General features: G+C 43.4%; 1 protein-coding gene across 2 annotated transcripts in view; it reads left to right on the top strand.

Moving 5' to 3' along the window:
• FARP1 (FERM, ARH/RhoGEF and pleckstrin domain protein 1) overlaps positions 1 to 23,218 on the top strand; it is a 314,477-nt gene that overhangs the window by 211,107 nt on the left and 80,152 nt on the right. For both annotated transcript variants that reach the window (XM_070380802.1, XM_070380803.1), the window contains one exon: positions 21,283 to 21,325. In XM_070380802.1, coding sequence (XP_070236903.1) covers positions 21,283 to 21,325 — 43 coding nt within the window. The remainder of the gene's footprint in view (positions 1 to 21,282; positions 21,326 to 23,218) is intronic.

Here is a 23,218-nt window from a genome sequence, read left to right as displayed (position 1 = left end):
AACTTTATTGTTACCATTATCATCATTACCATTTTTTCACTATGGTCAAAAATAGATAACCATGAAATTTACCGTCTTAGCCATTTTTAAGTAAGTGTGCAGTACAGTAGTGTGACGTATATTCATTGTTGTGCAACAGAGAGGACTTTCATTATATAAAACTGAAACTCTGCACCCAATCAACAACTACTTCCTTTCCTCCTCCCCCCAGCCCCTGGTGATCACCATTCTACCTTCTGTTTCTATGAGTTTGATCACTTCAGATAGCTCATGGAAGTGGCATCACATAGCATTTGTTCTTTTGTGTCTGGCTTGTTTCACCTAGTGTGATGTCCTCAAGTTCCATCGATGTTGAAGCGTGTGTCAGAATGTCCTTCCTTTTTAAGGCTGAATACTATTCCATAGTTGGCTCCATCACATTTTGCTTACCCACTCATCTGTCGAGGGACATTTAGGTTGCTTCGCCTTTCCTTGTTGTGAATAATGCTGCAGCGAACATGGGTATGTTGTCATTATTACTTGTAATACTGCTGTCGTGATTATTGCCTCTGCTAGGCTTCATTTGGGAGGCTGCTCACGCAACTGACAAACCAACAGGAAGCCTGCACGTGTGCTGAGTTGCTTCAGTCGTGTCTGGCTCTGTGCAGCACTGTGGACTGTGGTCCCTGCAGACTCCTCTGTCCATGGGATTCTCCAGGCAAGAAGACTGGAGTGGGTTGTCATGCCCTTCTCCAGGGGATCTTCGAAACCCAAGGATCGAACCCACATCTCTTTTGTCTCCTGCATTGGCAGGCGGGTTCTTTACCACTAATGCCGTCTGGGAAGCTTAACAGGAAGCATGGTTGGTCTCAAATGCCCAGACCTGGGCTGTCTGTCACTACTGACTTTGTTTATTTATCTGTATGTGATGTGCTGGAAACAAATTGTTCCCCCAAGGTCCCCAGCATGCAAGGTTGTGAACCTTTGTCCCAAGGTGGTAAGGCCAGGCAATTCGCATTGCAGCTCAGCCTTCCACCCTTTTCTCATCATTTCTATCATTAAATAGCCCACATCAGAGCATTCTTCATTACAAGGGTTTGAAAAAGCTTAAGCACTTAAGAATGAATGCATTCCACTGTCTAAGATGTGTTTCCTAAGACTGGGAATAAACCAGTGATAATTAGTAATCAATTGTGCTCTATGCTCAATTAGACTTGCCCCATGGCTTGTCTGTTAGTAGAGTTGATCGCTATGTTTACATGTAAGTCAGGCCCATGTTGTCCTTGAGTCCAACAGCTGACTCATGGGACTGCCCCATAGGAGCAGAGAAATCTTTTAATCAGCTTTTTTCCCCACCATTGATTCGCCTTCCCATGGCAGGGACAGTATGGAACTTAGGAATCAAGACCCTCTACCTAACATGCCAGCTAGTGGGTACCTAGAGTCTGAAGGCTGGTAAAGGTCAGAGGGGTTGGGTTGCCAGTGGACTCAGAGCTCACTGTCCTTGAACTTGTACGGTGTGCCGTGCACTCTGCTGTTAACTTAAATGCACCTTGTTTGTTCTTCACCTTGTTCAGTCACCAAATCGTGCCTGAGTCTCTACAGCTCCGTGAGCTGCAGCTCGCCCCTTCCCTGTCCTTCACTGTCTCCCACAGTTTGCTCAAATTCAGGTCCATTGAGTTGGTGCTGCCATCCAGCCATCTCATGCTCTGTCATGCCCTTCTCCTCCTGCCCTTAATCTTTCCCAGCATCAAGGTCTTTTCCAGTGAGTCGGCTCTTTGCATCAGGTGGCCAAAGTATTGGAGCTTCAGCTTCAGCATCAGTGCTTCCAGTGAATATTCAAGGTCGATTTTCTTTAGGATGGACTAACTTGATCTCCTTGTTCTTCACCTTAGGGGTTGGCAAAAAGAGCCAGAGAATAAATTCGTTAGGCTTTGCAGGCTGTACCATCTCTGTGGTGACTCCTCAGCTCTGCCACTGCTGTGCAAAGCAGCCATAGATAATGTACATGGATGATGGTGGTTGGGTTCCAATAAAACTTTATGTATGGACATGGACATTTGAATTTCATAGAGTTTTCACATGTCATGAAATATATTGCTACTGTTTTTTCCCCCAACCACTTAACAGCCCGTGGTTGCTCTTGGACTGTAGCAGAACCAATCATAGGCTGGATTTGGCCCATAGGCCTTGGTTTACCAATCTCTGTTGTACGACATTTCTCCGAGGTTGGTATTTTATCATCCATGTTTTATAATGAGCAAATTCAGTGTGGATTGTATGACCATGAGTCACAGGCAGGCCTGTCTCGGGTGCTGCAAGTTCTTTCTACTTCACTTGTTGCCTTTGCTTCATCTTCCTGCTGCAACCAGCTGTGCACACCAGGCAGCAGAGATGGGTGTGTATCTAAAATTTATCCTGTGGTTACTGGGGAGAGTGTGAACAGCTCTGTGTTACAGCCTGTAAATCTGTTTAAACCTTTGCTTTGTCATTTAGCAGCTGGGTAGATTCTGAATGTCTTTGATTTTTGTGCTTTATCTGAAAACTGGGATTAATAAATGACTATTTTACAAGGTTATCATGGGAATTCTTCAGATGCTTTATAATAATGAGCCCAGCAGAATTTCTGTCATAGCAAGACACTCAGATATCTATTGGATTTTCTTCTTACATTCTAGCTCAGAAACCGGTGTGGCTGGCTCACCCATCTTTCATGAAAGTGATGATGCTCAGAGACCTGATAAAAAATTCCCAGTTTTGTATAAATAAATACTGGTAAAGCTTGGGCTTACCTGATGGCTCATTTGGTAAAGAATCCGCCCTCAGTGCAGGAGACCCTGGTTCAATTCCTGGGTCGGGAAGATCCGCTGGAGACAGGACAGGCTACCCACTCCAGTATTCTTGAGCTTCCCTTGTGGCTCAGCTGGTAAAGAATCCACCTGCAGTGTGGGAGACCTGGGTTTGATCCCTGGGTTGGGAAGATCCCCTGGAGAAGGGAAAGGCTACCCACTCCAGTATTCTGGCCTGGAGAATTCCGTGGACTGTACAGTCCATGGGGTCGCAAAGAGTCAGACACGACTGAGCGACTTTCACTTTCAAAGCTCAGGAAGAATCTTTCATTCACTTTATCATCTCCTTTATGCCAGGAAACAGTTTTGCCATTGGCAGGTGTCCTAGCTCAGGCTGCCATAACAGAATACCAAAGACTGGAAGGCTTGAACAACAGACATTTCATTTCTCTAAGTATTAGAGTCTGAGATCAAGGTATCAGCATGGTCAGATTCTTGTGAGGACTCTGTTTCTGGCTTGTCAAGGGCCACCTTTTCACTGTGTCCTCAAGCCGAGCAAAGACAGAAATCTCTCTTTCTCTTCCTACAAGGCTACAATCCTAATAGATCAGAGCCTCACCTGTATGACCTCATTAAACCTTAATTACTATCTAAAGACCCCCATCTTTAGATAGAGCCACATTCTTAATGACCTTCTAAAGACCCCCATCTCTAGATACAGCCACTTTGGGGGGTTAGGGCTTCAACACAGGGATTTGAAGGACACAATTCAGTCCATAGCAGCAAGCATGCTTTCTAGGGCTTGAGGTCAGAGAGCACAGCTTCTTGGGATAACAGCATCACTTCCTGCTCCTTGTCCAGCTCTTCTAGGGTTGGGCAGATGTCCTTCATCCCTGCTTAGTTGTAGCCTGTGACCTTGCTTCTTCCTGGGGCCCTACGGACATCTGAGACCAGGAGCGGCTCCTTACAAAACATGCGAGGAGTAAAGGATAAAGAACATTGCAGGCTTAAGACAGATGAAAGTTTGGGAAGCCAGCAGAGGTGGGGTGGTAGAGCAGCCCAGTGACCACACAGAGCAGCCCTGTGGTTTGATCTGACTGGCTGTGGCTGTGGTGACAGGCAGGTCCCAGAGGAGGCAAAGCTTACCTCCAGTAGAGAATCTGGGGAAGGGCGACTTGCTGGAAAAATACAGCTATGGATAATCTTCCATTTCTTAGACTGGAAGAAAGCTATCTGAGGATTTTGTTTGTTATCACTTTGTGTTTTATTTAATAGGCTTCATTTTTTTAGAAAAGCTCTATGTTTACAGAAAAATTGAGCAGAAAGTCAAGAGTGGTCCCCCGTGCTGTCTCTCCATACACCGTGTCCCCTCTTACTAACATCTTACATTATTAGTGTGATAATACATTATTATTACAGTTCCAGGTTCACATTAGGGTTCATGTTGTACCTTCTGTAGGTTTTGACAAATGTATAATGACATTTATCCATCCTTACAATACCATAAAGAAGAGTTCACTGCCCTAAAAATCCCCTCTACTCTGTGTGTTGAGCCCTCTCTTCCCTCTGAGCCCCTAAGAACCACTGATTTTTTTTTTCCTTCAGTATTTTCTATGTTCTTGATGCTTCAGCATCTGGGGCCTCGCTGAACGAGAAAAGACTGCCCTTCCCAGAGCAGGCCAGTTCTTAGAGATGGCAAATGGTTCCCCTGCCAGCACACCTCCAACATGCAAGTGAATGAATCCAGAGCCCAAACCCCTTCTTCTGTCTGGCTCTTAGGCTTCAGAACACAGAATTTGTTTCCCATAATTATTCCAGGTATTAGACACCTAGAGATGGCCGGACACCCAAAGAGCCCACTACGAGGACTCCAGCTCCTCACCCTGACTTAGCTTGCCTTTCCCCATGGAAGCCACGGTAATGCCTCCTGCGCATGCTCGGTCCTTGCCCTTTCTGCTTCCGCCCCTGGTGCTTCCCTACGTGGCCCTGCATGCTGTGACGTGTCTCCTCCTCCTGGAGACCATGAGTAACAAACCCTCTTTTCAGTGGCAGTCATCTCCTCACCCCACAGTATGTGAGTAATGAAGACCCTCATCTTAGTTTGGTTAAAAAAAAAAAAAATACAGGGAAATAGCTTTCTAAAATGGATAGTCTTGAGAAGATGGAAGTGGAATCATAGTTTTTGGATCTTCACAAACCCAAGGTCCCGCATAGAAACTGCTACTCGGCAAAATCAAAACACCCATGAACCACATTTATGGCAAAGCTGGGTGTCAAAGTGTAAGTCCAAGACCCCAAAGTACAAGTAACCAGAAATAAAGCATCAGTCAGACACAAGGTCTTGTGTGCTATAGCAGGGCCTGTATGGGAGGAGATAGAGGGGGCCACTAGGGCATTCGATGGACCAAAGAAGGGAACCCTCAGAGAGCCACTGGAAACCACAGCGAACAGTCTGAGAAGAGCAGTGGGAATTGGGAGCTCAGAAGAGGCTGGAGCAGTCCAGCTCCAGTGAGCTGGAGTAATTAATCTTCCAGGACAGGCCATCACTTAGGAGAAACTATGGAGAATGGAGCTGAAATTGAGTCAGGTAAAGACAATAGAGAGAAATAATAGAGGAGGGAAAAGAGAGCCAGGGGATCTCAGAAGGCAAGCCATCATTAAAAAAAAAAAAAAAAAAAAACGTGGCCCAAAATCAATAGAAGAGGAAGCTCTGGGAGGTTAGGAAAGCTACTGTGACCCATACCTTCTTCTTAAAAGGTTAGAAAATAGTTTCCACATAAAAATGAGCAGCATAAATGTATCACAGTCATATCTAAAATAACACCTTAAGCGGGTTGTTCCCAGCACACTATGTATATAGCCTTACCAAAGGGACCAGCTGGATGCAGCTGCCAAATTGCACTCAATGCAGAGAACAGAGGAACATGTCGAATGATACCCTCGAGTATATGCAACGTGCAAAATCCAGACTCTGGGAAATTCCACAGATCAACAGATTTACTATAAAGAAAAGAGGGGTAGAGGAAGAACCTGTAGGTGAAAAGACGCTTGAAGGACATAAAATTTTTGAAAATAAGGAAGAATAAGCACTAGTGTATAGAGATACACCACTTGATGAAGTGAAACATCAAGAAATGTAGAGGGTTACTGTGAAAATCTAGATATCGGTTCCTTTTAGAAGGAGGGGGTTGGTTTTAGGATGCGATGGGTGATTGGCTGACAGAGTTCTGTCTCTTGACTTGGTTGATACAACGATGTGTGTCATTAAATAATTCACTAAGCTCTACATTTGTTTTCAGTAGTTTTAAGCACTTGTATGTTATTTTAGTTTTAAAATGGAGGAAAAAAATTAAAACAGAAGAAACAAACTACAGATTAAAGGAGGAATATCCAATTAAGTAGCTCCAATGCCCAAGTGAAATCCTTTGAACTGAATTTTTCAAAGCTAATGCAAATTGAACAAATGATTTTAAATTGGTTAAAACCAAGTAGTTGATGTGTTACGAGTACCATGCCTAAGGTCTACTGCTGAGCCCTTCTTAAAAAGTTGAGGTTCCCAAAGGTTAAATTTTTCCTCCAGGCTAAGGTCCTCTGAAGCCCCAGGCATTGCATTATAATATTCTTAGTTCTTTTTCCAAAACTTTCCTTCGCATACATGCATGAGTGCTATGTTGCTTCAGTCACGTCTGACTCTTTTTGACCCTATGGACCTGCCCGCCAGGCTCCTCTGTCCATGGGATTCTCCAGACAAGAATACTGGAGTGGGTTGCTCTGCCCTCCTTCAGGGGATCTTCCCAACCCAGGGATGGAACTCGTGTCTTTTATGTCTCCTTTTCTGCCTGCCAGTCCATTGGCAGATGGATTCTTTACCACTAGCGCCACCTGGTAAGCTCCCTCCTCATACATCTGGGATATCTGCCTAGGGAATTTAATGGACTAAGGGATAGGGATAATGCTGCCTAGGGAATTTAATGGACTAAGGCATAAATACCTTTATACATTTCATCTCATATTTTGGTTTACAGATCTATCTTTAATTCCTTTTTATTTAAAGCTTTCCTTGTAAATAAGTATATTCTCAATTTTTCAGTTCAAATTTTATTCATGTGTTCCTTCAGTCTTTTTTTTTTTTTTTAAGGGATGAGTCTAGATTAAGAGAGACTTAATGGACATAAGCAGATATGAAGCATGGTCCTGGATTGGATGTTCCAATCACAGTAAGGACATTCCTTCAGTTCATTTGCTCAGTCGTGTCTGGCTCTTTCCAACCCCATGAACTGCAGCACACCAGGCCTCCCTGTCCATCACCAGCTCCTGGAGTTCATTCAAACTCACATCCATCAAGTCGGTGATGCCATCCAGCCATCTCATCCTCTGTCGTCCCCTTCTCCTGCCCTCAGTCTTTTCTAGCATCAGGGTCTTTTCAAATGCATCTGCTCTCCGCATCACGTGGCCAAAGTATTGGAGTTTTAACTTCAACATTAGTCCTTCCAATGAACACCCAGGACTGATCTCCCTTAGAATGGACTGGTTGGATCTCCTTGCAGTCCAAGGGACTCTCAAGAGTCTTCTCCAACACCACAGTTCAAAAGAATCAATTCTTCAGCGCTCAGCTTTCTTTATAGTCCAACTTTCACATCCATAGATGACTACTAGAAAAACCATAGCCTTGACTAGATGGAACTTTGTTGACAAAGTAATGTCTCTGCTTTTTAATAAGCTCTCTAGATGGTCATAACTTTCCTTCTAAGGAGCAACCTTCTTTTAATTTCATGGCTGCAATCACCATTCACAGTGATTTTGGAGCCCAGAAAAATAAAGTCAGCCACTGTTTCCACTGTTTCCCCATCTATTTGCCATGAAGTGATGGGACTGGACGCCATGATCTTAGTTTTCTGAATGTTGAGCTTTAAGCTAACTTTTTCCCCTCTCCTCTTTCACTTTCATCAAGAGGCTTTTTAGTTCTTCTTTGCTTTCTGCCTTAAGAGTGGTGTCATTTGCATATTTGAGGTTATTGATATTTCTCCTGGCAGTCTTGGTTCCAGCTTGTGCTTCATCCAGCCCAGCGTTTCTCATGATGTACTCTGCATATAAGTTAAATAAGCAGGGTGACAATATACAGCCTTGACGAACTCCTTTTCCTATTTGGAACCAGTCTGTTGTTCCATGTCCGGTTCTAACTGTTGCTTCCCGACCTGCATACAGGTTTCTCAAGAGACAGGTCAGGTGGTCTGGTATTCCCATCTCTTTCAGAATTTTCCACAGTTTATTGTGATCCACACAGTCAAAGGCTTTGGCATAGTCAATAAAGCAGAAATAGATGTTTTTCTGGAACTCTCTTGCTTTTTCCATGATCCAGCAGATGTTGGCAATTTGATCTCTGGTTCCTCTGTCTTTTCTAAAACCAGCTTGAACATCTGGAAGTTCACGGTTCACGTATTGCTGAAACTTGGCTTGGAGAATTTTGAGCATTACTTTACTAGCATGTGAGATGAGTGCAATTGTGCAGTAGTTTGAGCATTCTTTGGCAGTGCCTTTCTTTGGGATTGGAATGAAAACTGACCTTTTCTAGTCCTGTGGCCACTGCTGAGTTTTCCAAATTTGCTGGCATATTGAGTGCAGCACTTTAACAGCATCATCTTTCAGGATTTGAAATATGATGGAATTCCATCACCTCCACTAGCTTTGTTCATAGTGACGCTTCCTAAGGCCCACCTGACATCACATTCCAGGATGTCCGGCTGTAGGTGAGTGTGAGCGATCACACCTTCGTGATTATCTTGGTCGTGAAGATCTTTTTTGTACAGTTCTTCTGTGTATTCTTGCCACCTCTTCTTAATATGTTCTTCTTCTGTTGCTGCTGCTGCTAAGTTGCTTCAGTCGTGTCCGACTCTGTGCGACCCCATAGACAGCAGCCCACTAGGCTCCTCTGTCCCTGGGATTCTCCAGGCAAGAATACTGGAGTGGGTTGCCATTTCCTTCTCCAATGCATAAAAGTGAAAGGTGAAAGTGAAGTCGCTCAGTCGTGCCTGACTCTTAGCGACCCCATGGACTGCAGCCTACCAGGCTCCTCCGTCCATGGGATTTTCCAGGCACGAGTACTGGAGTGGGGTGCCATTGCCTTCTCCGTCTTTTTCTGTTAGGTCCATACCATTTCTGTCCTTTACTGAGCCCATCTTTGCATGAAATGTTCCCTGGGTATCTCTAATTTTCTTGTAGAGATCTCTAGTTTCCCATTCTATTGTTTCCTCTCTTTCTTTGCATTGATCGCTGAGGAAGGCTTTCTTATCTCTCCTTGCTATTCTTTGGAACTCTGCATTCAAATGGGTATATCTTTCCTTTTCTCCTTTGCTTTTCGCCTCTCTTCTTTTCACAGCTATTTGTAAGGCCCCCTGAGACAGCCATTTTGCTTTTTTGCATTTCTTTTCTATGGGGATGTTCTTGCTCCCTGTCTCCTGTACAATGTCCTGAATCTCTGTCCATAGTTCATCAGGCACTCTGTCTGTCAGATCTAGTCCCTTAAATCTATTTCTCACTTCCACCAGGGCAAACCATTCAATATCACTTGGTAATCCAAGTCTATGGCCCGAGCAGTAATGCTGAAGAAGCTGAACGGTTCTTTGAAGACCTACAAGACCTTCTAGAACTAACACTCAAAAAAGATGTCCTTTTCATTATAAGGGACTGGAATGCAAAAGTAGGAAGTCAAGAAACACCTGGAGTAACAGGCAAATTTGGCCTTGGAGTACAGAATGAAGCAGGGCAAAAGCTAATAGAGAACGCACTGGTCATAGCAAACACCCTCTTCCAACAACACAAGAGAAGACTCTACACATGGACATCACCAAATGATCAACACTGAAATCAGATTGATTATATTCCTTGCAGCCAAAGATGGAGAAGCTCTATACAGTCAGCAAAAACAAGACTGGGAGTTGACTGTGGCTCAGATCATGAACTCCTTATTGCCAAATTCAGACTGAAATTGAAGAAAGTAAGGAAAACCACTAGACCATTCAAGATATTCTTTATTCACATGCAAAAATTTGAGTAGTGTGAGTATTTGGTGAGGAAAAAGTTTACAAAATGGAAAGATAGACATCATTGACTAAAAAGCAAAAACTAAGTTATAAACAGTATGACCTCATTTGGTATTTTAAAAAGTGTACACATGTTTGTATCCAGGGACAGTGCTCATAGAAGAAGATGTAGAAGGGATATACATGAAGTCAGTGGGTCTTAAATCACACTTCCCAGGCCAACAAGCAGCAACAGCATTCAGTATCACCTTAGTATTGCAGATTCCCAGGTCCTCACCTAGATAAGGAACTCTAGGTATATGTTATACCCCATGGTATACGTTTGAACAAACTCTTAGGGTGAATGCGATACAAGCTCAATTCTTTTCTTTTCTTTTTTATACTTTTTATTGGAGTATAGTTGCTTTACAATGTGTTAGTTTCTGCTGTACAGCAAAGTGAATCAGCTATTAGGATACATATATATTCCTCTTTTTTAGATTTCGTGCCTATTTAGGTCATCACAGAGGATACAAGCTCAGTTCTGAGAACAATTTCATTAAAGTGTTAATCATGATCTCTCGGTGGTAGACTGTAATTTTTAGAATTTTGCTCATGTGAATTATCTATAATTATCTATAGCATGCATGTAGAATGATTCTATACCGATAGATTATTTTTAAATTAAGAGGCTTTTAGGAGCATGTCACAAATTTTAATTTATTGTGTTTTTGCTTTCATTTCAGTTTAAAGTACTTTCTAATTTCCTTTTGGTTTCCCTTTGACTCAGAAGTTTGTTATTTAGAAGTATGTTATTTTGTTTCCAAATATAGGGATTTTCCACAGTTCTTTCTGTTACTGAGTTTTAATGTAATTCTCTGCTTGTTGGGGAATGTAGTTTGTATGACATGAAAGGCTTTTAAATAATTTATTGATATCCCTTCATGACCCCAAATGTGGTTTGTTTTGATAAATGTTTTATGTGTACTTGAAAAGAATGTAAATGTTGGTGGGTGGAATGCAGTATCCCGTCTATGTCAGTTAGATCATACCCGTTGATATGTATGTGCTCAGTCACTCAGTCATGTCCAACTGTTTGTGACCCCATGGACTGTAGCCCACCAGGCTCCTCTGTCCATGGAATTTTCCAGGCAAGAATACTGGAGTGGGTTGCCATTTCCTTCTCCAGAGGATCTTCCTGACACAGGGATCCAACCCACTTCTCCTGAATTGCAGGCATGTTCTTTACCAGTGAGCCATGTGAGTTGATAGTGATGTTCAAATCATCTCTATCCTTACTGAATTTCTGTCTTATATGTTCTACTAGTTATCGAATGAGTGGTATTAAAATCACCAACTATAATTGTGTTTTTGCCTCTTTCTCCTTGCAGTTTGATCAGTTTTTGTTTCATGTATTTTGAAATTCTGTTATTAAGCATATAAATACCTAAGATTTTATTTTCTCTTAATTCATTGACTTCTCCGCCATTAAGAAATTACCTTCTTTATTCTTGATGATATTCTTTAGTCTAATGTCTACTTTGATACTAATCTAACCATTTCAGTTTTTTAGAGTTTTTAATGTTAGCATAATAATTTTTCCCCCATCCTTTTGTTTTTAACTGTGTGTGTATTTGTATTAGCAGTGTGTCTTATAGTCAGCATAGAGTTGGATCTTGCCTTTTTTATCAGATCTGACTATCTTTGCTTGTAAATCGATGTGTAGACCATTTACATTTAGTCTTAACTATTGATATCGTAAAATGGGTCATCTTGCTATTTGTTTTCTGTTTCATATCCCTCTTTGTTCCTTTTTTCCTGTCTACCTTTTGATTAATTGAATATTTTGATTTCATTTTACTTTTTTTATTGGTTTATTAGCTACAGCTCTTTGATTTGTAACCTGAATGGTTGTGTTAGGGTTAAGAATGTTCATCTTCAACTTATTACAGCCTGTCTTCAAGTGATACTGGTTCATTTCACATAGCTCAGTGGTAAAGCATTCAGCTGCAGTGCAGGAGACCTGGGTTCAGTCTCTGAGTTGGGAAGATCCCCTGGAGGAGGGCATGGCAAGCCGCTCCTGTATTGTCGCCTGGAGAATCCCACGGACAGAGGAGCATGGTGGGCTACAGTCCATGGAGTTGCAAAGAGTTGGACACGACTGAAGCAACTTAGCACGCCTGCATCATGCTTCCGTTCTCTACTTTTTTGACCTTTTTGCTATTGTTAGTTTTTCTTTTACATGAGTTATGAAACCTGTATTACATTGTTTTGTTTACCGATCAGTTATATTTTTATTGAAGTATACTTGATTACCAGTCAGTTACCTTCTATGGAGACTTAAATAATTTAAAAATTCTTAAAACATATGAACCATGAAGTTGCCATTTTGGTGTTCCTCATTCTTTGTGTAGATACAGATTTCTTATCTGATATTGTTTTTTTCCTGCTTCTTTTAACATATCTTATTATGTGGCTCAGCTGATAATAAATTCTCTGAGCTTTCATGTTTGGAAATGTTTTTATTTTGCTTTCCTTTTTAAAAGATGTATTTTGCTGAGTGTAAAATTCTAAGATGATTTCAGTGTGTTGAAAAATCTTTTACTATTGCATTTTCATTTGCATTGTTTCTGTCAAGAAAGCTAATGTTGTCTTTATCTTTGCTCCTTTGTATGTAATATCCCTTTTCCTCTGGCTGATTTAAATTTTTTTCTTTTTATCATTATTTTTGAATAATTTGATCATATAATAGCTTGTGCTTTCATACAGATTTTTTCATGTTTCTTATGCTTGGGGTTTGCTTAGGTTCTTGGATCTGTAGGTTTATAGTTTTCATCAAATTTTGAAAACTTCTGATCATTATTTCTTGAATATTTTTTCATTTCTTTCCTCCTCCCCTGCCATCTCCTCTCCTTTGGGACTCCAATTACATGGGTATTAGGCTACCCAAAGTTATTCTATCGTTCTCTGACACTCTTAATTTTTTGGTAGTTTTTCTTTCTATTTCATTTTGGATGGCTTCTATTGCTGGTTCACTAGTATTTCTTCTGCCATGTTTCATCTGGTGTTAATCTCATCTTGTGCACGTGTGTGTTTATGTCACATTATGTATCTTCGTCTCAAAGTTTAGTTTGATTCCTCTTAAAATCTTCCATATCTCAACCTTGTGATCATAGAGAATACAGTCTTACTGTCTTCGTATCCTTTTTATTTTACTAATTTTAACATCTGTGTCCTTTCTAGGTTGGACTTGATTGTTTTTGTTTTGTCCAGTTATGTGTCATAATTTCCAGCTTCTTTGTATGCCTGGTGATTTTTTTGATATCAGATACTGTGAATTTTACTGTTTTCAGTGCTGGGTAATTTTGCATTCCTGTGAATGGTACTGTGTTTGGAGGAGGGAGGTGCGTGTGAGTTATTTGGAAATAATTTAGTCCGGTCAGAACTGGCTTTTAATTCTTGTTAGGTAGGAGTGGTGTAGTGTGTGAATTATCCCTACTCCTTAGCGATGACCCTTCAGTACTCTAACCAGTGTTCATGAATCAAGAGTGAATAGGTCGTATTCCTGGCCTTGTGTGAGCATCAAGCCTGTTAGCTCTAATCCTTCTGTGTTCTGTTTCTTAAATTTTTTGAGGCATCTTGGCTACTTTCCACATGAGCACTCACTGATGAGTCCTCTGCTGCTTTCTTGGTAACACTCTGTCCTCTCCTGCGTGCTTCCTACTTTCCTGCAAACCCTCTCTGCCTTGATCCCTGGCATGCTCAACCCCATCTCTTCAGCTCGTGGAGTTTGCCAGGTTCTGCTATATTCGTTCTCTCTGCACCATATCCTGAAGACGTGCTCAAGGCAGAGGCTGGTATAGTCATCGGCATCGTGATTCTAGTTTCTTCTTCCTCGGGGATGACTCAGTTTCTCACTGGTGTTCAGATCTTCAGATGTAATGGCTTGTTTTTTCTTTTTGTTGTTGGTGTTTCATGTAGGAAGAGAAATCTAGTTCCTGTTATTCTAGTTTGACCAGAACTCTCTAAAAATTTATAGGTTTTTAAAAAGAAAGCCACATTTAATATCATATATATATATAGCCATATATGAAAAGAAAGAAAGTTAGTCGCTCAGTCATATCCAACTCTTTGCAACCCCATGGACTGTAGCCTGCCTGGCTCCTTTGTCCATGAAATTCTCCAGGCAAGAGTCCTGGAGTGGGTTGCCATTTCCTTCTCCTGGGGATCTTCCCAACCCAGGGATTTAACCTGGGTCTCCTGCATTGCAGGCAGATTCTTTACCATTTGAGCCACCAATTAAGATCAATATGAAAAATTGCATTCAAGCAAACTATTACAAACAAAAGTTCAAAGTAAAGTCATTTCTTATAGGAGCCAGCCTGCAGGAAGATTAATTTATTGCAGTGAGTTCTAGACACTGGTTAATTTTTTGTATCAGATTTTATCTGGTTCCTGTATATCTTATAGTTGATGGTGAAATATTTCTGTTGTATGCAGCTTTGACATTAAGAAAAAGAAGGATGAACTGTTGAGTCTTTTTAGAGGAGCAGCATATTATGTTGCAGAAAAAGCACAGGTGTGGAGTCAGATGGATTTGAAGTCAAATCCCAGCTGTCTGACCTTGGACAACTTAAATAAGCTCTCTGAACTTGGCTTCCTTCGTGTGTCAACCATTTTGTTGTGAATATTAAACGAAAGTGTGTAAAGTACCTATCCAGTGCCTGGCACACTGAAATCAGGAAATCACCTCTTGCCTGTCCTTCTGCCTAATGTCATGTTAAGTGACTTTTTTTTTTTTTTGGCTGCACTGCACAATAGAGGCGATCTTAGTTCCCTGACCAGGGATTGAACTCGTGCCCCCTGCAGTGGAAGTGCGGATTCTTAACCAATAGACTGCCAGGGAAGTTCCTAAGTGACTCTTTTTTCATAAGACCCTTTCTAAAAGTACCTCAAATATTTGAGTTGCCTACAAAACCCACCTGAAATGCCTCTTACCAAACAATAGGGGGAAAAGATGTTTAGGAAAAAAACATAAAGGCTTTGGGGACAGCGATTCATCTTGCTTTGCCTTTGAAACCTAGGCATTAAAGCATTTCTTCTCTAAGTGTATTTCAGGGCAGAAAACACATGCCAAAAGAGGAAAGTGACATTAATAGGGGATCAAAGGGAAACAGGGAGGCTGGCTGAGATGCAGGCAAGCAGGGCAAAATGGGGCTGAAGAGCTGTGTTGAAATTAAGTTGTGGAACACAGGTATTGTGGGCTCTCTTACGTCCCCCCACCCCAGAAATGTGTATGTTGCAGCTCTGACACCCAGCACCTCAGAATGTGACTGTTCTTGAAGACAGGGCCTTTGGAGAGGCAATTAAGTTAACATAAGGACGTTAGAGCGGGCCCTAGTCCAGTCTGAACCATATCAATTTTAAGAAGAGGAAACTAGGAGATACCCGGGAGACACTGGGCCCGTGTGCACAGAGCGGGGGCTTGGTGAAGACGCAGTCAGAAGGGGGTCGTCTGCAAGTCAGTGCGAGAGCCCTCAGGGGTGACCAGACCTGGGTCATCTTCAGCCTCCAGAACTGGGAGGAACTAGATCTCTGTTGTTTAAGCCACTCCATCTGTGGTCCTTTGCGATGGCAGCCTGAGCAGACTCTTAATTTCCAGGCCTTCAAAGCCCAGTGGGGGAAGTATTTTGTTTCCATGAGGTCTTCCTGAGCAGGTGTGGCGTTTCTGGAAGCCCATCCATTTTAACCACATCTCTCTGCAGTCAGGTAATGTGGATCTCCAGCTGTGCTCTGGAGACCAGCAGCGTGATTTTAGTGAGCACAGGGGTGTGTGGTTTGGTTGCAGAAGTTGTAGGAGGTGAGGTTAGAGATGGGTGATGACGATTGTGACCTTCTAGAGATCTTCTGGCAGTCAAAGGCAGATGGTGCTTTTGTTGCCTTTGCTACTCATCTGGAACGTGCTTCTCTTCTTCTTAGGCTGAAGGAACAAGTGAGTTGTCTAGCAGGACCTGGTCTAGTTCAAATACTTCCCTGTAGCCCTCTGTGTGGGCTTCCCTGATAGCTCAGCTGATAAAAGAATTAGCTGGCAATGCAGGAGACCCTGGTTCAATTCCTAGGTTGGGAAGATCCCCTGGAGGAAGGGTTAGGCTATCCACTCCAGTATTCATGGGCTTCCCTGGTGGCTCAGACAGTAAAGAATCCACCTGCCATGCAGGAGACCTGGGTTCAATCCCTAGGTCAGGAAGGTCTCCTACAGGAGGGCATGGCAACCCACTCCAGTACTCTTGCCTGGAGAATCCCCGTGGACAGAAGAGCCTGGTGGGCTGCAGTCCCTGGGGTCGCAAAGAGTCAGACACGGCTGAGCAACTAAGCACACCAGAGCCCTCTCTGTATATCAGGCTTCAATACTTGTAACCAGTCGAGCAGCAAGCCTATATCCTTCTTGCTGCCTCCAGCTCCTCCATTTAGAGTGGTTTATGTCCTCCATGGGCAAGGTGTTTTCTCTCAGCCCTGCAAATATCAATCTCGTTGGTAAACAGAGGCTCTTGCAGGCCCAGTGTCCTCACCGAGGCCGGTTTAGCTGTGACGTTACCGAGGCCCTGGAGCGTCATCGCTGTAGAATTCTACCCGACAGCCTCATTCGGGCCAGTCTGATGTTCCCAGACCTCTGTGTTCTAAAACCACATGCTCAGTTGGCTCAAATGGGTGCTTGTATTTGATGCATTCCGCAGAAATGCCAAAAACAGAAGAGAGATGTTTCAAAACAATTCATAAAATTGGCAGCTCCCGCGCCAGAGCATAGCTGTTGGGTCCTGAGTGGGTTTGCAGAAGTTTAGGCAGATTCTGCAACAGAACGGGCGATGGTGAATGAGCTCAGAGACAGTTCCCCTGAGGCAGCCCCAGAGGCCACAAGAGCACAGGCTGGCAGGCTTGTAAGTGGGCGCTCAGCCGTCACGGGAAACCCTTCTAGAATTCTCCAGTTAATTCAACTCCAGCAAACACAGCTGTGTCAGAGTTTCTCCATTTGCCTTGATCCTCTAGCCCTCAGATGTTACAGGGGTAGACAGATGGCATCAGAGGAACTGTCTCATCTTCCTGACGCAGAAGTGGAGACAGATGTATCTACCATTAGACTTTCTGCTCCCTCCCCAAATGCCCTGTGTTCTCAAGCTGTCTTTTCACACCATCTCAGGTGTCTTAGGGTAGTGGTTATCCCTTCTTGCTCATATTCTCAAACCCTCCCCTTTCCAGGCACAGCAGGTCTTTCCTATGGGAGACAAGCAGTTAACAGTACCTTTGTTAATGAACCTAGAGCCTACAGAGGTGAAGTAAGTCAGAAAGAGAAAAGCAAATATAGTATATTGATGCATAGATATGGAATCTAGAAAAATGGTCCTGATGAATCCCTTTGTAAAGCAGGAATAAAGACACAGACGTAGAAAATGGACTTGTGAACACAGAGAGGATGGAGCTGCTACTGCTGCTAAGTCGCTTCAGTCGTGCCCGACTCTGTGTGACCCCATAGACGGCAGCCCACCAGGCTCCCCTGTCCCTGGGATTCTCCAGGCAAGAACACTGGAGTGGGTTGCCATGGCCTTCTCCAATACTGAAAGGGAAAGGGAAGTTGCTCAGTCGTGTTCGACTCTTCCCGACCCCATGGACTGCAGCCTACCTGGCTCCTCCGCCCATGGGATTTTCCAGGCAAGAGGACTGGAGTGGGTTGCCATCGCCTTCTCCGGAGAGGATGGAGAGAGGGGGACAAATTGTGAGAGACGCGTTGGCGTATGTACACGACCATGTGTAAAATAGGCAGCTAATGGGAGGCTGCGGTATAATACAGGGAACTCAGCTCAGCCCAGTGCTCTGTGATGACCAAGAGGGCTGGGATGGGGCGGGGGTGGGAGGGAAGTCCAGGAGCGAGGGGACATGTATGTATGTGAGTGTATGTGCGTGCGTGTGTACGCATATAGCTGATTCATGTTGTAGTACAGGAGAAGCTAACACAACACTGTAACGCAATAAAGCAGTTATCCTCCCATTTAAAAAAATTAAAAATTTAAAAGACAGTACCTTTGTTTGATTCTTCTCTCTCCTCCCCATTCCCAGTCTCTGGCCTCTTCCTTCACAGCCAAGCTTCTTGAAAAGGCCTTTCATCCTTCCTGTCTCCTCGCTGTCCACCCAACTCTCAGACCCACCTCCAAGTCCACTGACCCACAGATCCTTTAGTTCCCGCCTTGTCTGATAGTCCAGCAGTTCTTGCTCTTCCTCCTTCCGGAAACACCGTGTTCCCGTGGCTTCCGTGACCCCACTCTCCCCTTTCGTTCCTTCTGTCCTCATCTGCTCCCATTGGCCGTTCTCTGGCAGACGTGTCATCAGTGCCCATGGATTTCATCCTCTGGGCTCCACGAGGCCGCCTTGTCCTCCTGGAGTACTAGGTGTTGGGAGATCTCCTGTCCAGGCTTCTCTGAGTTTCGGATGTGTGTGTCCCACTGCTCCCACGCTCTCTCTTCCTCATGAAAGTGTCTAGAACCCCTCCGTCCTGACCCTCCTCCAGCGCTGCCTGTCTCGGCATGGACCAGCCTCCATCCAGACGCCTACAGCAGACATCTCAGTGTCACTCTGCTTATTGTCTGCTGCTCGGCCACCTCATCTAGCCCATCAGTCAGTCCCACTGGATTTTACCTCTTAACATTTTTCTTGAGTCCGCCGTCTTCTCCCCAACTCTGCTTCTCCCCTCCGGATCCAAAATGCCCTCATTTTTTTCCTGCACGAATACAGCAGGCATCCTGCATCCGTTCTGACCCCTCGGTCTGTTCTCACATTGCTAGACTAATCTTTTCAAAGTGTCGATCTGATCGTATCAGCCCTGTACTTATAGAAGTCTTCACCATGTTCTCAGGATGACAGTGAAGTGCCTTCACGTGGGGTCTGGCCCCTTCCTGGCCCACCAGCCTTGTTCTGCAGTCATGTTGGTCTCCCGTCACGATGTTGAGCCATCTGCACAGGGGTTTCTACTGCAGGTCTTCATAGCTTCTCCTCACCTCTCTCATCCCCTTCAGATCTCAGCACAATGTCACGTTCAGGCAAGCCCTCCTCCTGCCTCATCCCCACCTGTAACTGAGTCAGACCTCTCTGTCCTGATGCTCAGAGTCATCTGGGACTCCCCCTGGTTTCTTTCGTCTTCAGTTCACTCAGTCGTGTCCGACTCTTTGCGGCCCCATGGACTGCAGCACACCAGGCCTCCCTGTCTATCACCGGCTCCCATAGCTTACTCAAACTCATATCCATTGAGTCACTGATGCCACCCAGCCATCTCATCCTCTGTCGTTCCCTTCTCCTCCCGCCTTCAATCTTTCCCAGCATCAGGGTCTTTTTAAATGAGTCAGCTCTTCATGTTAGCTGGCCAAAGCATTGGAGTTTCAGCTTCAGCATCAGTCCTTCCAATGAATATTCAGGACTGATTTCCTTATGGACTGATTGGATCTCCTTGCAGTCCAAGGGACTCTCAAGAGTCTTCTCCAACACCACAGTTCAAAAGCATCAATTCTTCGGCGCTCAGCTTCCTTTATAGTCCAACTCTCACATCCATACATGACTACTGGAAAAACCATAGCCTTGACTAGATGGACCTCTGTTGGCAAAGTGCTTTGGTCCTGGGTATTTCTTTACTTTTCTTGGGAAAGTCTTGGTTCCTTTCTCACTAGACCCTACTCTCCATGAAGCAGGGACCATGACTGGTCTCTTATCATTGCATTCCCAGAACCCAGCAGAAGGACACAGTGGTGTGTTGTTGAAGGAGTAAATGGGTTTGAAGAACAGGGTTCAAATCCCAACCCTGGGCAGCTGTGCTCCGAATCTCAATTTCTTCATCTGTCAATGAGGATTTTTTGCTATCTTTTAAGATTCTTGAGAGGAAAATAATACATCTCACAAGACCCTTGTTTTGAATGGTTATTCTCTCTCATTTAAGGTTGGGTCTTAAAAGTATGACAGTGGAGATGATCCTAAGGCAACGTAACGCCTTTGTTATTTTTCTCACATAACAGACTGGTTGGGGATGGGGAGTGTAGAAATGAGAATTTCATTAGGAAAACATATTTATTTGAAATAGGTGATGGGGAAGATTAACCTGAATAAGTAAATAAACACTTAAAATTTTTACTTCCTTTTTTCATTATGAGAATTCCGATGATCATTGACGGTAATATGGGTAATGTAGAAAGGCAGAAGAAAAGAGGAAATAACCCACTTTCTCACCTCTGAAACAGTTTCCCACACTCAAATATTCGTCAAAAGTCAAGTTACTGGATGAAAGAGTATCTTTGTAAATACTTTTTAGGCTTTAGATAATCATTCCCTAATTGGTCTCCAGAAACATGGTACCAATTCATGCATCTACCAATGAAGTAAGCCAGTGTTCATCTCCTGGCACTTTTGCCAACTTCAGGTTTATCAAATACACACGTGCACTGCAGGCAGGCACATCTAGTTGCATATTTACTGGGTGGAAATGATATTGACTAAACTTGCGCTTATAGTGCAAATTACTTCTAAACTTAGACATTTTCATGTGAGCAATTGGCATTTTTTTGTCATCAGTTACCCTGTTATTCTTTTGCATAGTGTTCTTTAGGAGTGTTTCTCTTTTTTGTATTTACTTGTAAAACCCCTCTTCCATTAAGCCCATTAACTTTGTTTTTATCGTATATGCAAATATGAGCTTCAGTAGAACCCTTTCACAGGATCACAAGTTCAAGAGTCAACTTATACTTTATTATGAAAGGCAACTGGTTTCCCTCTCTCTCTTTAAAATTTTGCTGTTCAGATTGCATGCTCAGGAGACTGTGTGTGAAGAGAGTCTGGACTTTGAAGTTGGACAGACCTATTTCAGTCCTAGCCCTGACACACTCTCTAGCTGAGGGCCTGGGATATTTATTGAACCTCTGCAAGTCTCAGATTTCTCTCCTGAGTAACAGGAATCCTCTGGCCTTGCTTTTGAGAGGTAAATAGTTTATGGATGGCGTCTGGTGCAGAGGTGTGTTCTATAAATACTCCCTTTCCGTACCCCTCAAAGCTGTGCTGTTCTGTAGGTGCATCTACATACGTGAATTTTGTTTCACTAAAGAGCGTGTGTATTTTACTCCATTTATAGCCAGACATGCAATCATGCATTAATGTTTACTGAATAAAACTGTGAACTGTGATAAAAGTACCAGTGAGAATAGAAAATTCTTAGCCATGTGAACTATTTGCGTCTAGGAGAGATTTTGGTTTTCAAGCTCAGGGATACTCTTAACAAATTTGGGTCTGTTCTATAAACGTGGGAGAAAATATAAGTTACGGCGTTCTAGAGAAAAGAAAAAAAAAAGGCACAGGCAGCCTCAAACCCTCAAAATTATTTTGATTTGAACAGCTCCTAGTGAAGTCTCAAAATACTTGCAAGTTTCATCATTGAGAATTTGTGTCTCAGTGTCTGCTTTCTTCCTTTGTAGGTGTGGCTGGATCTCTTGAAACCTATTGTCAAGCAGATTAGAAGTAAGTATGCGCCCCTCCTGTTTAACAGAGATGTCCGATGTAAGCCTTGTCTAAACGCCCACTGCCCTGCGGCGACGAGCCCTGGAGCCACCTCCTCTGTTTTTGCCCTACAATTGTGTTTTGTCGTCCACTAATTTACATGCTATTCAAATGCATCTTCTGCGATTTTAATATATAACAATTTGGTAGTCAGAACCTTGCTTGGAAAAGTCAGATGTCATTTTGATTAACGACTGAAGCTGGCTGTTAAGGCCCAGGGCAGTTGAGCTGGTTTCTGTCTGTGCTCGTGTTTTTTATTGTCAACTTTTGCAGAGGGAGGTGGAAGTATTTATTCATAAAATTGCCATTAGGATTTCTGGGCTGCCTTTTCAAAGCCTGTGAAATTAGGGTGCAAGTGGTATTTGGGGGAAAAAAATAGGTGCCCCAAAATGTGTCTGTCTGAATGGTGAGCATAACAGAGGAGGTCTGGCCTGCATTTAGACAGAGTTGTCGAAGAAAAGATTAAGGAAGGTCTGGGAGAGAAGTTAGAAAAGGATGCACTTGGATTTCCCCTTCCTCTCACTGTGCAGCAGCACCAAACCGCTCGCCCCTCCCTCTGATTGGGGCTCAGGTTCAGAGACAGCTCTCTTCTCCAGTTCATCCCACATGGGGCCTCACTGCAGCCAAAGACCAGGCAAGAGTCTGAGGCTGGTACCCAGGCTGCGTGCCTTTAGTTGAGCATGAAACACGCAGGACCTCGTGGGGTCGGTTTTATGTCTGATTAAGAAACCCCACCAGGCCACTTACAGCAGTTTATGTGAGTGTAATAAACAGGCGCACTGTGTTAAATGGGCCCTTATGCAATTGAAATTGATGTTGATCTTCTGTCATTGAAATTAAGCAATTATTAATGCAGAAAACAAAACAGCCATTGTTCACCGTTTATTGGGCGGCTGGCCAGGGACTAAGTGTGCGGGACACAGGGCTGAGAAAAGCCCCCAGGCCTGAAGGCTGGAGGGAGCGTATGTAGCATCTCGAATGATGACATTGGTCCCTGATGGGAACCCAGGATGGGAACTGCAAATGGTGGAAGGATGTCAGAGCCGGGACCGCGGCTGTGGCTTGGGTCAGCAGCTGAGCAGAGGTTCAGCTTTCCAGCTCCGTGGGTTGCGACTCGCCTCGTGTGACAAGGCTGTCTTTCTCCGTTTAGTACCAGCATCTGCCTAGCCTCGGGTTGTCTAAGGATCCCAAGTAGCCTCGTTGAAATCCCCGTTTGTGAAAATTGCTGTGCGGAATTAGCTGGACGTTCCTGTCTTTTCCATTTTGCTCTTCTTTCGTGAGCCGGAATTGACAGGCGAGGATTTCTGTTAATTTGGGGAGTGGTTAGCGGAAGGAAGCCTGGCTGCTCTTGGCTTCAGTGCTCATGGGCCTTGTTTTCTTTCCATTTTGTACAAATCACTTAGCATCACCTTATGATACGTCATTTTAGTTTTCTTTATATTTGAATGTGTTATCATAGAAACGATAGCACAACATCTATTTTTTGTGATAGTGAAAGGTGGATCAGAAAGGCATTTTCTGCTTTTATACCACTTCTGTTAAGATTTGGATTTCATCATAATACCTTGTATTTTATAGAACATAAACTTATTGCTGTTATTCTAAATGTCAGAACCTGTAAGATTGCTTTTGCATTGTGGCTTATACAGCAAAATAAACTCTGACTCAGGTGACAAATGGTTATTTTATCATCGATTTTATATTCTAATTCTGTGAAGTTCCCTATCTCATTCCCAGTCACCCTGCCCACCCCCTTCCAGACCTGCTTCTTAATTTTGTTGGGCATTATTAATAAAATGGTATACCAGACCTTTAACAAAGGCTTTGACCAACAGCAATGAACACATTAGCTGC

The sequence above is a fragment of the Bos mutus genome, chromosome 12 (genome assembly GCF_027580195.1).
Source record: "Bos mutus isolate GX-2022 chromosome 12, NWIPB_WYAK_1.1, whole genome shotgun sequence".
NCBI lineage: Eukaryota > Metazoa > Chordata > Mammalia > Artiodactyla > Bovidae > Bos > Bos mutus.
Note: the sequence above shows the minus strand (reverse complement) of the source record. Positions and strands in the feature narration are given on the sequence as shown.